Raw genomic sequence first — 16,054 nt, forward strand, 5'->3', positions numbered from 1 at the left:
TTAGATTTATTTGTAAATGGGTGCAGCTTCTGAATATTTATCATGGAAAAAGCTATAATAGCATTATAGTGCACGAAAAGCTTTTCCATCCCAAAGGAAAATGTTTTCAAGGTGCAGTGTGTTCCCCTTAAGATCTGACACAAGTACAGGCTGATCCCATTAATTCACACCGAGATTACTTTTACAGGTCGAACAAGTCAAACAACTATTAATTTAAACTACAACTTACTGAAGGATTCTGAATACATAAACACAAGGATGTAAGTTGACCTCTGCATTAAAGTTGCACAACCTTTATGTAACTTTTCTGGTAGAGGGTTCACCACTTGCTCGTCTTTATTGTTTTCCATAGAATGGTCTAGAAAAAAGCATTTAACTTATGTCTGGGAAATCCTTCAGTCGTATTGACAAAACCTTGAGCCACAATCAAAGCAGTGTGGTCAACTCCATTCATTGTAGTGAACACTGCAGTGAGCGTTATATTGGAAAAACAAAACAGCCACACCATTAGAATGTACAAACACATCCCAAGAGCAGCTTGAGAACCCAATCTGCTGTACAACTCCATCTCAAAGCTGCAAACCACACCTTTGAAGATAGTGAGGTGCAGATCTTAGCCAAAGAAAAGAAATGTACTGTACTATACAAAGCGAAAGCCATATATCAACAACACCAGGAAATGCCGCCAGCTTTTCTGGGCCCAAGCTCACCTGAGATGGACTGACGCAAAGTGGAAAAGTATGCTGTGGTCTGACGAGTCCAGATTTCAAATCATTTTTGGAAATCATGAACGTCGAACAGCGTGGCTTCGTAGTACAAGAGTTCGGGTCCTAGACTGGCCTGCCTGCAGTCCAGACCTGTCTCCCATTGAAAATGTGTGGCGCATTATGAACAGTAAAATACGACAACGGAGACCCCGGACTGCTGAGCAACTGAAGTTGTACATTCAGCAAGAATGGGAAGGATTCCTCCTGCAAAGCTTCAACAATTAGTGTCCTCAGTTCCCAAACACTTATTGATTGTTGTTAAAAGGAAAGGTGATGTAACACAGTGGTAAACATGCCCCTGTCCCAGCTTTATTGGAACGTGTTGCAGGCATCAAATTGAAAATGAGTGAATATTTGCATAAAAACAATAAAGTGCATCAGTTTCAACATTAAATATCATGTTTTTGTAGTTTTTTCAGTGCAACATAGGTTGCAAATCATTGTATTCTGTGTTTTTTTTAAGTTTTACACAGTGTCCCAACTTCATTGGAATTGGGGTTGTAAAAGCCAGGACTGAAAACAGCAAAGGGGCTTTGCAGTTTACCATGGTGTGTGTTCCCTTACGAGCATTAGTGTAAAATATATCACTATTTATTGGCCTTTAACATGTGTTTGTGCAGAAGAAGGGAGTGACGCAGCCAAAACAATAATCCAGCTCTATGTCCATAAATGGTAATTGCAGAACTCCCCATCTGTATTGAGAGACAGCACAAAGCAGCTCGTAATGATATACTCAGAACATTTCACATTGAACACATGCTGCTGCTTATTCTGCCACTCTACAGTTAGTCACACACAGAGGTGACTCACTGAAGCCGTGAACTCAAACTCATTCAAAAAGATGGATAGAGCATGTGCACATTATTATACCTATTGTAGCACTGTAATTCATGTAATTCTTTACTGTAATTCTTTTTTTTGACAGGTTCTCAATAAGCAATAAGTACAAAATGAATATTGTAAATCCATCCTCACAGATCAGGTTTTTATGGTCTGTAAACAATTAACCAAAACAAATTGTAATTTTCTCCTAATATACCCAGCTAAATAGGTTAATAATACCATTCTGTTATAAAATTACAAAAATTAAACAATAACACTGTTCCATGGCTAAAGGAACAAGTGGCACGTTTTGAACATGTTAAAGCTTGGAGGGGAGTGCATTCTACACTATAGACACAACAGCACTGTCATCTCTGGTTTTATAGTTTGTATGTGATACTTCTGCAGCTTCTGACTGCTGGCTGATCTAAGGATACTTACAGGATGTATGCTATGACTCCGATGGACCAGCAGTCCACAGCTTTACTGTAGGGTTTCTGAGCCAGCACCTCTGGAGCTGTAACACATGGTCAGTACATTCATATTAGTACAATTATACATTTGGATTATTGCAGATTTACTTGATACACAGACTGAAATTTTGCATTAGGGATGTTACCATGTCAAATGAAAAAAAAAAAACAACAAAACTACTAGTCTCAAAACAGTTCTGTTTAGCTATGCAACTGTTTTTTATTCTGCACTCTTCCCTTTTAATGTTAATTTTACAATAATTATTTATGTTTTGCATTGTGATTTAATGTTTCTTTCTTATTCTGTAAAGCACCTTGAATTATTTTGTGTACGAATTGTGTTATACAAATACACTTGCCTTGCCTAACTACCCTGTTTATGAAACTGTCTCGTTCTGAAACAATGCCTTTCCTGTGCCACGCTTTACATTTAGGTGTATTAAATCATGCTGTCGGTTACTGGTTAATACTGTGATATCTATAGTCACAATAACCCAATAACCAATGCTATTTTTGCATTTTGCTTTGCTGGAGTATCGCTCATGCACTAAACACAGAAGAAACATGTAGCTCCTGAGCCAAAACATTTTAAAACATTTTACAGAGGTGTAGTGGGAGACTTTTACTTGTCTCAATCTTTGCATGATGCCTGGTTGGAGCTACTGTCTGCCTCTATGTGTTTTTTATTGCCTATAAAGTGAAGAAAAGCCACACCTTTTTTACTTGGCTAATCACAGATAATTTGATGCAGGTGAAAATGCGCACTCAAATTGTAAAAACCTGGGATGACCAATTAACCAATGAACATGCAAAGTAGTCACAGGTACTGGTTATAGTTTACATTGACAAAATTATAATTCTATCCACAAAATGTTGTAATTGTGTTTTGTGTTTAGCTCAGGCTTGGAACCTTTTGTTGTTCTTGTAACTGTTTGTGTTGTTGTTAACCACTTTTGTATGTGACATTTGGTTGCTATAACGACGAAGTGGATGTGAAGGCTCTATTCTTGAGTTACTGGTCTGTTTTTGAGACTGGCTCTAGTGAGTTGAGACTGCTGTTGTTTTGCCCTTCTTTTGGCTTGGCTTACCGCCAACAGTAGCCCTTGTGTTCAGAAAATAAATAACCAGAAAAAATGGGTGTGTTTCCTTATCCCAGAATGCTACAATATATAAATTGCATTTCAAGCCACTGTTGAATGCCATTGAGGTAATATGTCAGAATGAGTGGGCGACCGCAGTTCAGTGCCCGAACCCTTCCTCAAAGCTTGAGCCAAAATTGAGGATGTCAAAATGATTTCATTAAATGATAATTGTAGATATTCAAGTCACAATATAATTCAAGTACAAAAATTATAATAATAATAGTGACAATTTTAATTCACCCTCAAAGGCAAAGGCCATTTTTATCTGTATTTATGTCACATGAACTTTACATTCAAACAGATTTGCTGTTTCCCTCACATTAAAGTTGAACATTGTAGCATTTCTAGTCAATAAGAACACCCAAACTCCACATTAAAACGCCCAACACACTGTAAAGGAATCAGACTTGGGACTGCCTTGTTATGATGAGAGAATGCTCAAAACTTTGCCACAGTAAAAATCTAATAGTAGTTTCTTGTAGTAATAATTAAAAACAAATTATATTTTTATGCATAGGGATGGCCCTGCCTGAACTCTGTGCAGCTCATTATTGAGACTGGACAAAGAAAATGAGTGTGCACAGGAAGGTCAGCTCAGCTCTGCCTGTCACTCTATAACACATTAATACACATATACATGAGAAATAGGCCATGGTTCAAAATACTGGCACTATACATATACATACACAGAGTGATCGGTAAGTCTTTTTTACACCTTTAACATAGTGTTAAATGATCTGTTCCTATTATATTATATGATTTCTATATTATTTTACCATCTTTATGTTTTAAGTAACATTTTTTTTTACTTCAAAACCAGTATATTTGGATATATGTTATCATATGTAACCATGGTCCTTTGTCCACCATGGTGCAAACATGATGAAAGTGATATGAAACACCTCTAGATGTTAAACCTTTGAACAACAGTAATACCAGACGCTTGTCCGGGTATTTGAGTTATTATAAAAGAAAAAAAAAATCTACAGTTCTCAAGCAGTCTTCCCATAATATTGCAATAAATAGCAGGCGTATGCTGTGTGCTGTGGAAATAATAACATCACAAACACAGTTCTTTCCTGCTGTGAATCATTTTGACAAGATTTTGATTGGAAGACTTTAGTGGATATCTTAACAGTCACATTTGAGTGGTGCAGAAATACATTGTGGTTACCAACATCTCCACAGGAGGCGCCGCAGCAGGAAACAAAGGTAAACAGTGAAAAATCAGACCATTTTTAGTCTGGCTGCAGTGATGCTGTTGGATCATGCACGAGGAGGTTAAATAGTGAGTCAGTTCACCCATTAAACCAATACTAAAACCTCTGCAGTTAAATATAAGCCGTCAAGCATTTATTTGTCTTTACATGGGATTTGATTATGGGTTTGTCAGATATAACTGCTCTGTTTGGATTGAACATCTGGGTCTGATAACACCACAATTACAGCTGTGAAAGTCAAACTGTTTCACTGGTTTATAAACTCCTGCAAATGGACTGTATTGATATGTAAGAAGAGAGGACATTTGACATAAAGATAACTATTCAAGCCAGTTCCTTTTCCTTGTTACCATTCCTTGTTTCAAGTCATAAGATTTAATCATCAATCATTAAGATGAATAAAGTATATACTATTTTCATACATTCATGCCACTGTAATACTTAAATTTCCAAATGTGTGACTTAAATTCCCACTCAAAAGGCTTGACTGGAAAAGTGTGCCAAGAGCCCACCAATAATATGATTACACTGACAACATCAGTCAGGAAAGGTAGGGCGCAGTGTAGTAACCTTGGACATAATGAACTTATAAAGATGGGGTTAGACAGAAAATGTTTTCTACCAACTGAGTTACAGCTGGCCCAAATTAAAATCTGACCCAAGTGTCCTGACCTACATCTCTACTTGTACAACAATGAGACCAAGACCTTTAAAATCTTAAATGTAATATTTTTCTATCATTTCTGGGTCAGCTGAGCTTAATATGCCAGTCATGTATGAATAAACAGCACTGCAGCAGCTGTAAGCCACTGATAAGACAGATCACATCGAACCAAAACTGTGTCCAATGCAGAGAAAAGCGCTCATTTGAATTCCCATGTGTTTTCTCTGGGATTAGAGCCCGAAGTCAGAAACTCAATTTGATTTACATTTAAATTAGACAGATTCTAGCGTGTAATGTCAAGTGGTAAAGAGTGTAGCACACAAGTGTCAAAGAAAACTCAATGAAGGGCTGCTCTGTGAATCAGGATCGCAATGAGAAACAATTTAAAAATGGCAATTGGACTGGCATTACTTAACTGAGAAATATATTTAAATGTTTGTAATGTAAAGTGCCTTATCCATGTAGATTCATAGTATATAGGCAATTTCTTATCTAAAAATGAGAGTGATGCGGTAAGTTGTTTGCTTCTTAGAGGGTCACCTGTTCAATACTTTGACAGACCCTTCTATTGTTGTGTAAAACATGAAGAAATACATTATCCTCTTTTACTTTACATTTCATTTACTTTTTTGTATTTATAACATTAAAATAGGCAAGGTAGAACATCTAAATCCATCTTGCCCTGAATAACAAAGGGTTCCAAGCATCAAACTGTTGACATATTTGTTTACATATTAATAAGAAGCTTTCACTCACCCACATAACCGGGCGTACCACAGGCGGTGGACATGACGTCTCCGCTGCCCTCCATCTTGGACAGACCAAAGTCACTGATCATGATCTTAGACTCGTCCTGAGGGTTAAAATACAGCAGGTTCTCTGGCTGTAGAAACAAATAGAAAACATGCAATAGAGAAAATATACATTAGCAGTTGTTTATTATAGTTGTTTTATTTAATTTATATAAATATAAATATAAATATAAAATAATATAATATAATATAATATAATATAATATAATATAATATAATATAATATAATATAATATAATATAATATAATATAATATAATATAATATAATATAATATAATATAATATAATATAATATAATATAATATAATATAATATAATATAATATAATATAATATAATATAATATAATATAATATAATATAATATAATATAATATAATATAATATATATATATATATATATATATATATATACATGCACACCTATACTGAGGGTAAAGAATGATCTAAAATAGCATGATAACAGTTTTTAAACCCTTGGACATATTGGAATGGCTGTGGCCTATATGGCATGAGGCCACACTTTAAAACTACCTCATTAAGCTACAAGCCTTAACAGTTAACCTCAAAGCTCTCTAAATCATCACATTTACGATCTCCATGTTGGATACGCACACATTCACCCATGACCTTGACTGCCAGAGACATATACAGGACATTTCCAAGATATATTAGACCAGTATCCTGTCATCACTAAACTCAGAGGAGGTGGTTTTGACCAATTGGATCACTCCAAACATCTGCCACACGCTGCATTGACCCCCAGTGCACCATAAGTGAGGAGCAGGGGCTTTATTGAAGTGGTAAATCACAGGCTGTCAGCACAAAATGAATACCAGGAAATAGTATACAGGGCAGTGGAGGACCTGCCTCCCATTGATGCCATCCAGAACACTGCATTCAAACATTTTCTATCCTTTAATCATATTCTAAAATGATCCTGAGACTAGAGATATATGATCAAGTCCCAATACTAATAATAAAAATCTTGCCAATCCATATGACTGCTGAAACTTTCATCTAAAGAAAGTGAACATCATCTAACTGCATCGGTAACTCACTTTGCGTCAGAAATGTATAAAGTAGAAAACATTAGGTGAAAACATTATAAGACTGTCAATGTTTAGTGTGACCAGGGACTTGGACAGGTCAGTACAATATTATACTCAAAATTTGCAATAACAAAAACATCATAATTGTGGCTTTTACCCTGTTAAAACTAAATTGTTTAAAACTATATTAAGATATTGTTGTAACTAGTGTATATGTTATTTCATGTTGGAAAAAAAAGACAAAAAAATACAATTTATGTTGCACTGACACATGTACCTTTTACATAAACTATATTATAATCTATTCAATAGTTCTCAACATTTTCAAATAGTTTTCCAGTCATAATGCTTATCATGTAATTTCCAAAAACAATTAATTAAATGACCTGACCTTCTGACCAGATAAAGCTCTTGCAGTCACCTAGGTATGGAACCAGTGAATGTAGATAGTTTGGTGTTGTACCTTAAGGTCTCTGTGGACTATTCCCATTCTGTGCAGGTAGTTGACAGCGTCCAGTACTTGTCTGATCAGTGTACTGGCATCTTTCTCTGTGTAAAACCCTTTCTCCACAATTCGGTCGAAGAGCTCACCTCCGGACACACTGCAAAAAAAAAAAAAATCAGACAAAACAACAGCATCATTCAAAGTGCTTTCATGCAGACCAAGTGTTTTTTCACACTACACCTGGCAATGAGTAGTAACAGCCTGGAGAGGGTCAGGGTCAATGTTTCTGGTCAGTTATGAGCTGTACATGAGTCAAGCTGCACACACACAGACACACACAGAGACACACAGACACACACACACACTGCACAGCCCTGTATCCTGCAGCGGCTAAAGCGGATTGCAGAAATGTGGACCAAACAGAGCGGCACATGCTACAGAGTCCGAGTACAGCTTGCACCAGCACGTCACCTTTGACCTACGCTTCCAGGCAGACATAAAAGGTGAAAAAAATCCCACATGACCCAATTGTTTCAAACAGACAAGCAGTGCCCCTAGTGAATAAATAATTAATGGTGCAAGTAAAGAGGGAAAACACATATAGCTCAGTTTATCAATTTAGATTTGCTTTATACTGTAATAAAATGACGAATTGACATTTATTATTCTTATTTTGTGTACACGTATGCAGAAATTACAAAATTACCCTAAATTAATCTAAATAAAATCATACAGTTAACCTAGCTAATGCCAATTTGGTATGTGGAGTAGCACTCTGATAAATGGTGCAGAACTCAATTTAGACTCAATCTGGGATCACGCTCACTGAAAGTGGTCAGGAAAAAGTGCAATATCCAGACAAATATTTGAAGGTAATTGGACGAAGCGTCACAATAGTTGAGAAAAGCAGAGACATCTTTCATCATTACACAAGGGGTAAAGCAATAAGAGTTGTATTCCCTGATTGTAATGTAAATTGTCAAGTTAACTCTTCAAATCAATCTGTCAAGTTTCCTTTGTTTTAGGAGCAAAACATCTTAAGACAGTTCTCTAATAATTATTAATAATAATTAATTAATAATAATTAATAGGAACAAAGGCTTGAGAAAAATAATTGTGTATCTTGTGCACACATGATCTACAGCATGAGCCTACACCTTACAGCAACATTTCAATCAAATTCCCAACTTACAAAGTTCTCTTCTGAGGGCATACCAGGTCAAAATACACCTGAGAATAAGCTGGATTTGGCTGTAAAAAGGTGTAATGTTTCTTCCCTCTGGCAGATTCTTCAAATTAATATTTTATATTGAAGAAAAGCAGCATGAGGTGACTTGCTTTTGCACATTAAGTTGCACATTGGTTCATTACAAGCTGCATATGCAAATAGCTCCCTCTGGTGGGAAAATACTGTACAGTGTTGTTAGCTCGTCAGTGGAATTCATGGTCAAAATATCAAACACTGCATGTCAGTAAATAAGCTAATAGGCTAATAGTCTAATACCTTAATAGGCAAGTTTGAGTTTCATGGTTTCTTGGAAAACAGACAGTATTATGAGTCATTAAAGGAGTTTGAAAGAATTTTTTGCTACTGTCAAATGGTTATTGTTATTTATTTTTTATTTTTTACCTTACGGTTATAATTAAGCCTAGTCGATGTCTACTTTTTCAAATACTTAGAGCGAGTACCTAAAGGTAGCAGTGAGGCCATAGTAGCCTAGTTGTAGTAGGACTAGTAGTACTGGTACTAAGACTAGTAGTAGTAGTAGTAGTAGTGGTAGTAGTAGTAGTAGTAGTAGTAATACTACTAGTAGTAGTAGTAGTAGCAGCAGTAGTAACAGTAGGACTAGCAGTGATAGTAGGTTACAAGTATTAAAGAAGTGTTAAGACTAATCCGTAAGGCAGTCTCTTGGAGGCGGAGGAGTCCGTTGCCATAGTGACAGATTACATTAGATCTTGAGGAAGTTGGACTCTAATGAAGTTTGTGCAGAAAAGAAAGATCAGAATAAACTGCTAATCCTCTTTGAGACTTTACAAAAAGAGCAGTGATGTCCTGGGACCACTGGAAAAGGTCAGACAGAAAGGAGGAGAGCTGCTGTAGTCAAGTATACAATTACAGGAAAACTATCTTAAAGAACCATTTTAAATTAACTCAGAGAAGCAAGTGGAAACAAGTACAGTCAAGGCTGGAGTACCAAGGGATTTGGGCCAAAACCCTGAATGTGTTAGGTTCAACATAACTGCATAATGACGTAACTTTTTTTCGAATCTTCATTTGTGCCAACATAAAAGATGTTACAATTTGTGCCAGGTCTAGTTTTATAATAGCCCAGTATATACAGACATATCTCTATGACCATTAATCATCAAATTCTTCCATTGAATTTTGAGCTGGGAAATCATAATGTTTCTAAAATTCTGGGTATCCTGTGATATAGGTGACCAGTAGTTTTGAGCCCTGTGTCCCCTGTCCAAGTAGATTCATCCAAAACCATGGATTTGCCCCAGTTTTATACGAGACATATCCCACGTGTCCCTATTTTGACCAAGTTGATCGCCGCCAACAGTAAATTGGCCAATATATGTCATTTGTTTAGTCAAAAGACAGTATTGTATGCTCTTTTCCCAATTTTATTTATACCGACCATCCCAACCCGGGTTTGTCCTGGTCACCTCGTTATGATATCTATATAACTGCAACATGTCTGACACCCAACTGCATTTTATTTTATTTCCACCTTGATTTTTTCATTCCTTGTAGAAGATTAAACTGTTAAATTTCATAACCTGTGCCACTCTTCCTAGTAAAGAGCATCCTGTTGCGATAACCCATTGCATTTTGCATTACATTCAGTCTGTCAACAGCCCCTGGTTTGCAGGAATAGTTTGGTTGCATCAGCACATTGCCTTGGACAGATACAGCTGTTGGCCCCCTCTCCATCACTGCTATGCTTCTGTCTTATCCTCACGCCCAGATTTACCCAGAATGCATCACTCCTGGAGCAGATCTGGCACTGCATCACACCCTGACAGCTTTTTGTGGTGAGTTTGTGAGAGGATGGATGAACTGTTTACAAGATCAATACAAGATCCGTACAAAGGACGTCAGTTTTATGAAAATGTATACTTTTCTGAGTGTTCCAATTCAAGAAGATCTTTTGGCATCTTTTTTGTGTATGTCTAATCTCAGCATCATTCACTGCTCTCTAACACCACTCTGTTCATTTGCAAATCTTAATCTAAACTTTATCTCCAGAAAATCTAAAATTATCTCTTCAAATAAATGACGTCTCCCTCATCCTGTTCATCCTCTCCATCAACAAACAGAGCATCCTTATCTCTTTTTCTTCAGAACACGTCTCATTTTCTGAAAGATTTGTGCCTGCTAACTGGCCTGGTGTTGATCTAATTGAGCATCCAAACGCAACCGCTTCCAAAACGCATGAATTCACAACTGGCAGTACCCACATTACGCAAGGTTGCATGTGATTTTGGCTCTCTCTCTGGCTTCTCTCTCATTTCCTTGCTCTTTTTCTCAGACTCTCTCTATCTCCCCATCTATTTCTTGTCTCTCTTCCTACATATTCTCTATATGCTTTCTATCTGTTCCGTCTCAATCCTCCTCTTTGGCCACTCTATTTCTCTCACCTCTCTTCTTTTAGTCTATCTCCGTCTCTTTAGCTCTCTCCTCTCCTCTCTACGACGCTCCCTCCCTCATTCTCTCACCCGCTTTAGCTCCCCCTTTCTCTCCCCCTGTCTTTTCTCTCTCCCTCTATCTTTTCCTGCTCTCTTTTACCCCTCTCTCCTCTTTCTGAGCTTACATAAGTTGAACTGTGATGAACCGGGAGATACTGGCAAGCCTCATTGATTTGCCACTTTGTAATCACTCGCTAAATATTCACCAAGCCTGGATTAATTGGACACAAGTAGACAAAATGTGAATAAACGCTTTCAATCACACCAAGTGAATGATATAAAATTGTGCCATTATATGTCATTTAGTAATGTGATTTTCCCGATGGGTTGATGGCCCAAGATGTTTGATAATTAGTAATGAGATTTATGTTCTAAAATCAAGGGGGACCTGCTTGTGTCCATGGAGATGTTATTGCCTTTTCCCAGAATGTTCAACAGAATAGTTTTCTTGCATTCACTGTTCAAAAATATATTAAAACGTGTGCTTTCTTATCGTGAATGGAGTCTCCTGTCCACACATCTAACTTGTAAATTGGCCTGGTGGCGTCACCTGCTTTAGTTTAATGCCATACTGTGGAACATTCTAAGCTGGTGGCATAAGAAATGTAAGGCACCTTTAAGAAATCTACAAATACTGTCTGCCTCTTTTATTATCACTGTCGTAACAAAATTGGCAGTATATAAAAAGTAGCATAAAAACTTTTCTTTAACATAAAATAATACAGTTTTTGTTCACTGTAATGAACTGAACTCGAGCTGAACAGAGATTGTGATTAGCTAGTGATAATCGTGTTTTTAATGTTGTACAGCACTTTGGGCAGCTTTGGTTGTTGGAAGGTGCTATAGAAATAAAGTTTGATTGATTGATTGATTGAAGTGACTCTTTAAGCCCTTCTTGATAGTAAATACATGAGAAATGGCCTGCAGTGAATAGTCAAATGAGAGCAAGTCTGAACCCTTTTATTCTCGATCCTCGTTTATATTGTAACATTGGGTATCTTTCTGAAGTCTTTGCCTCTCATTACTGGTCTGAGCACGTAGCAGCAAAAGCACAAATTAAAAACAATTAGATCGCAACAAAAACACGTAAAAGCTTTGAGTAAACCAGGGGGTAATACATGACAAAGAATACATGAAATCGCATTATGGTTGGATTATGAATTCAATTAAACCATTGCTTTTAGATGTTTGAATGAAGGAAGAGATGAAGAGTTACTTTCATGCACAAAAATGAAAACATGGTAGTGAGTTGAGTTCTATCAAAGCTTGTGTGTGTGTCAGTGTGTCTGCTAGGAGAGCTCCATCAGCGGGACTCAATGAGGGCAGTGGTGTTTTACAATTCTCTTTGTTTACTGCCTGCAAGATTTAAACATAACATTTGATAGTGGAAATGTTAGCCAGTTTTTGATCTGTTATGTTCTAGTAAATTCCCTTTGCGGATCAACAACAAAGTTTGTTCAGATGTATGGTCAAACGTGTATAGTGCTTTTTAATGTTATCTTTGCCCTGATTTGATTTCCAATAAGAAGCAATCAAGATTCAAACAAACAAAAACAAAAAACACTCATCTGAAAATCTTCACAGAACCTGGTGTGTTTTTTAAGTTGGCACAAGTTCAGTCAATCTAACACAGTGTTCTTTCTGAAGTGGTTCTCATCACCTGGATCCACACACACCTCAGAGTGTTTCATTCTTCCTGGGAATTTGCCATTCAGTTTCCAAGCTTTAACCAGATTCAACAACGTGTAAAATAGCACTTAACTAATCATTTTCGAGAAAAGCAATCTCACATCCAGTAATCGGAAGAAGTATGAAAGCTTTATTACTTTAATGGCAATCCAGTCAGAGTTGTTCATTTGTAGCTTGCATTGCCTCTTGAATGGACACAAGTCTGCACCATTTACTCCTTGGATATATTTTGTATTTTATTTTATTTTTGTATTTATTTTTTTGGACACAATGCCATCTATATGACATTCTCCATGTCATATAGATACTATTATGCTTATCTGCAGACATGGGACTGCATACTGACATTTTAAAGCCATCATCTATAATAACAGGGCACTTAAGATATGTTTTATTTTATTTCAGATCTAATACATATACATTTGTCTATAGCCATGAAAGGAGGTTGAAACATTCTAGAAAGATAATGACATTCAGTGTGCAGTAATCTTACTATTGGACAGACTAAACCCAGATATTGAAAAGGCTACAGATTTAACCTTTTGCCCTCCCCTTTAAAGTATAGTTCTAGTCCCATGTTGTCTGTCACTTGCTTGTGGTGCCACACAGATTATTCCATTTAAGCCTAATAGACTTAAAGGGATTTACAGTTATCTCTTTTTAAAAGTGCAGCCAGAACAAAACATTAGTATGTTTTTGCTATATCCTGGTTAGAGTATACACACTATATAGTATATACTATATAGAGTGTATACTGTATATCCTCCAACTCTCCTCTGTATATGGAGTGGCTGTACCTCAGGTTTATGGAAAGACCCCGTCTTGACGCATTCAGTGCCAACCAAAAGAAAACTTAGGACATTATTGCTTGCTGTACATTTACTCAAAAAAGATCAGAACAAATTTGGAAATGGTAAAAAAAAAACCCTCATCAAGTGTCAGCATTTCACTGGCAAAGGATTTGGCCACTAACATGAAGGCTGCTGAACTATTGAACTATTGGAAGCAGTTGTATTCTAGTCATCAAGGAGTAAATACAGCCATATTATGTAATCTAAGGATGTGATCCAAACCCAAATTAAGTGTTATGTAAGACCTGGTCACCGCAGGATGTCAGTGGGAAACTTGACCTGAGTTCCAAGGTCATTTTACTTAATTCATACTGAAATTAAAACCTGATAGAATGTGAGAGCAAAGCATGTCAGTTGTAATGTGAGGAATATTTGGTATAATTTAAAGAAAATTTTTTAATGAGTTTGGGTATCAATGGATTTCAGAATGATGAATGTCTGCACTGTTGCAATAGCAATTTGAGACCTATTCAATGCTAAAAAAGTCCTCAAAATGTCGCCGTGTGACAGGAAGTTGAATTCCATGAATAGAGCAGGCGTTGTACTCACAGCTGCATGATGAGATAGAGGTGGTCAGGACTCTCATAGATGTCCTCTAACGCCACAATATTTTCATGCTTAATTCTGAAAAGCAAACACAAAAACAAAACAAGTAAGAAATTAATTATTTTGACTCTGTGAAAGAATTTCATCAACAAACTCATCTGGCTTGGAGAAGTCAAGTTCGAGACAAGTTTATACTGCATTTGAAAAACAACTCAAAAAGCTACTACTTCTTGCGCTTTATTCAAGCAACCAATTTCACTTGACTCAAACTGAGATTTGAGAGATCTAGTAATAAGGATAGCATAAGGAAGCATAGGCAGAGCCAGAGAGGTTTGCACCTCATCCCCTGCCTTTCTAGATGCTAAATGTATTTAAGATATTAAGGGAAGGTACAGCAGTCAGTGTAACGCAAAGTGTAAAATTTAAAAGTGGAGGCAATGATGCATTTATCCACCCATTAGTTGAGTGAAGGTCGTTGGTCATAAGTGCATCTGGCATAAAAATCTGCCAAATAAATCACCATGGAACCTTGGAGCAGCCAAACACTAAAATCATATTAAATAAATGACTTGTTCAACACCAATCAAACAATTACTACCATGTTGTGCCTGGGGCTGCAGTTGCTCCAATAATTCTTGGCATAGAACAAATGTTACACTTTGCTTTATGACTAGCCAAGTTAGCAGCAGGTGAGATCACTCTATAAATACAATGTTAACCCTCCCACTTGCTTTAATATTTGCTTTTGTATAAATAGAAAATGATCAACTCAAAATATCCAGTCACTATTTTTATACTGCTTTGGCTCAGTCTCATATAACCCTGGTTAGGTTGTCAGACTGCATTATGTACAAACCATACTGTCAGATCTCTTCCACTGCAGAAAAGCATTGAGGATCACTCATATTTGCATTGTGAAGAAAGTGCAATTACCCATGATTAACACTGCACAAAAGTTCTTGTTTCAAAACAGGAGTGATTTGTTAATGAAGAGAGAACAGAAAGTGCGCAGCGTGGGTCCAAAGATGGATGCATTATGTAAATTATATTTATATTAGTATAATAATAATAATAAGAGAGGCCAACTTGATGTGTAAATTCAACCAGGAATATTATCGATTTCTTAACCCTGATCCTTCCTACAACCTGTGTAATGACCAATCAACGCCCTCTCCCATCTCAACTCATTCATATGAATGCTTTCCCTTTCCCCTCTATCATCTTGTGTTACAACCCTGCTCTACCCCATACTGTAGTGTCCCCAAATCCTTCTCTTGAGTCTAAACCCAGAAGGGAGATCATTTCTTAAAATGTATTAATATTCTACCTTGTGTGTATCAAAGTTTGTTTATTCAAGTAACATTCAAATTTCCAAATCTGTGTTTGTTTTGGCCAATATATTTTTGCAGCACATACCTTGCACATTTCTCCAATATGTGAGTGTGCTGAAAGTTCCCTCTTGGTGCAAAATAGACTAAATCTGGATTTATTAATTTATTTATTTTTTATGTTGCCTTTAAGTTTTATTTAACATTTACACAACCATCATACTTCCAGGGAACAGAAACCAGCTTGAATCAACTTTAAACTGTATCCTGTATCCCCTTAAATTCAGACCATGTGCTTTCTATAAATCTAGATTGAACTGTTGTCTTTGGAGCTTGTAACAACACGAGGGAGTGGCGCTCACTCAGAGACCCATTACGCCGCTCCATCCACTTACCCACTGTCATTTTAATGTAATGGCTTCCATTTGTATAATTGGGCTGGGAGCAGTTCTCATTTTGTCTGATTTGCACAGTGCAGTCGAATTAGCTAAATGACTGTATTTAATAACATAAGGCTGTTTTGTCATCGCTCACAAAAGCCCTGTAGC

General features: G+C 36.7%; 1 protein-coding gene across 1 annotated transcript in view; it reads right to left on the reverse strand.

The window, feature by feature from the left end:
• The window catches only part of camk1da (calcium/calmodulin-dependent protein kinase 1Da), a 62,786-nt gene that overhangs the window by 10,911 nt on the left and 35,821 nt on the right, over positions 1 to 16,054 (reverse strand). The window contains exons 3-6 of the mRNA XM_033989516.2: positions 14,182 to 14,256; positions 7,415 to 7,553; positions 5,845 to 5,971; positions 2,031 to 2,106 (exon numbers count right to left, since the gene is read on the reverse strand). Coding sequence (XP_033845407.1) covers positions 2,031 to 2,106; positions 5,845 to 5,971; positions 7,415 to 7,553; positions 14,182 to 14,256 — 417 coding nt within the window. The remainder of the gene's footprint in view (positions 1 to 2,030; positions 2,107 to 5,844; positions 5,972 to 7,414; positions 7,554 to 14,181; positions 14,257 to 16,054) is intronic.

Source organism: Periophthalmus magnuspinnatus, chromosome 23, assembly GCF_009829125.3.
Source record: "Periophthalmus magnuspinnatus isolate fPerMag1 chromosome 23, fPerMag1.2.pri, whole genome shotgun sequence".
NCBI lineage: Eukaryota > Metazoa > Chordata > Actinopteri > Gobiiformes > Gobiidae > Periophthalmus > Periophthalmus magnuspinnatus.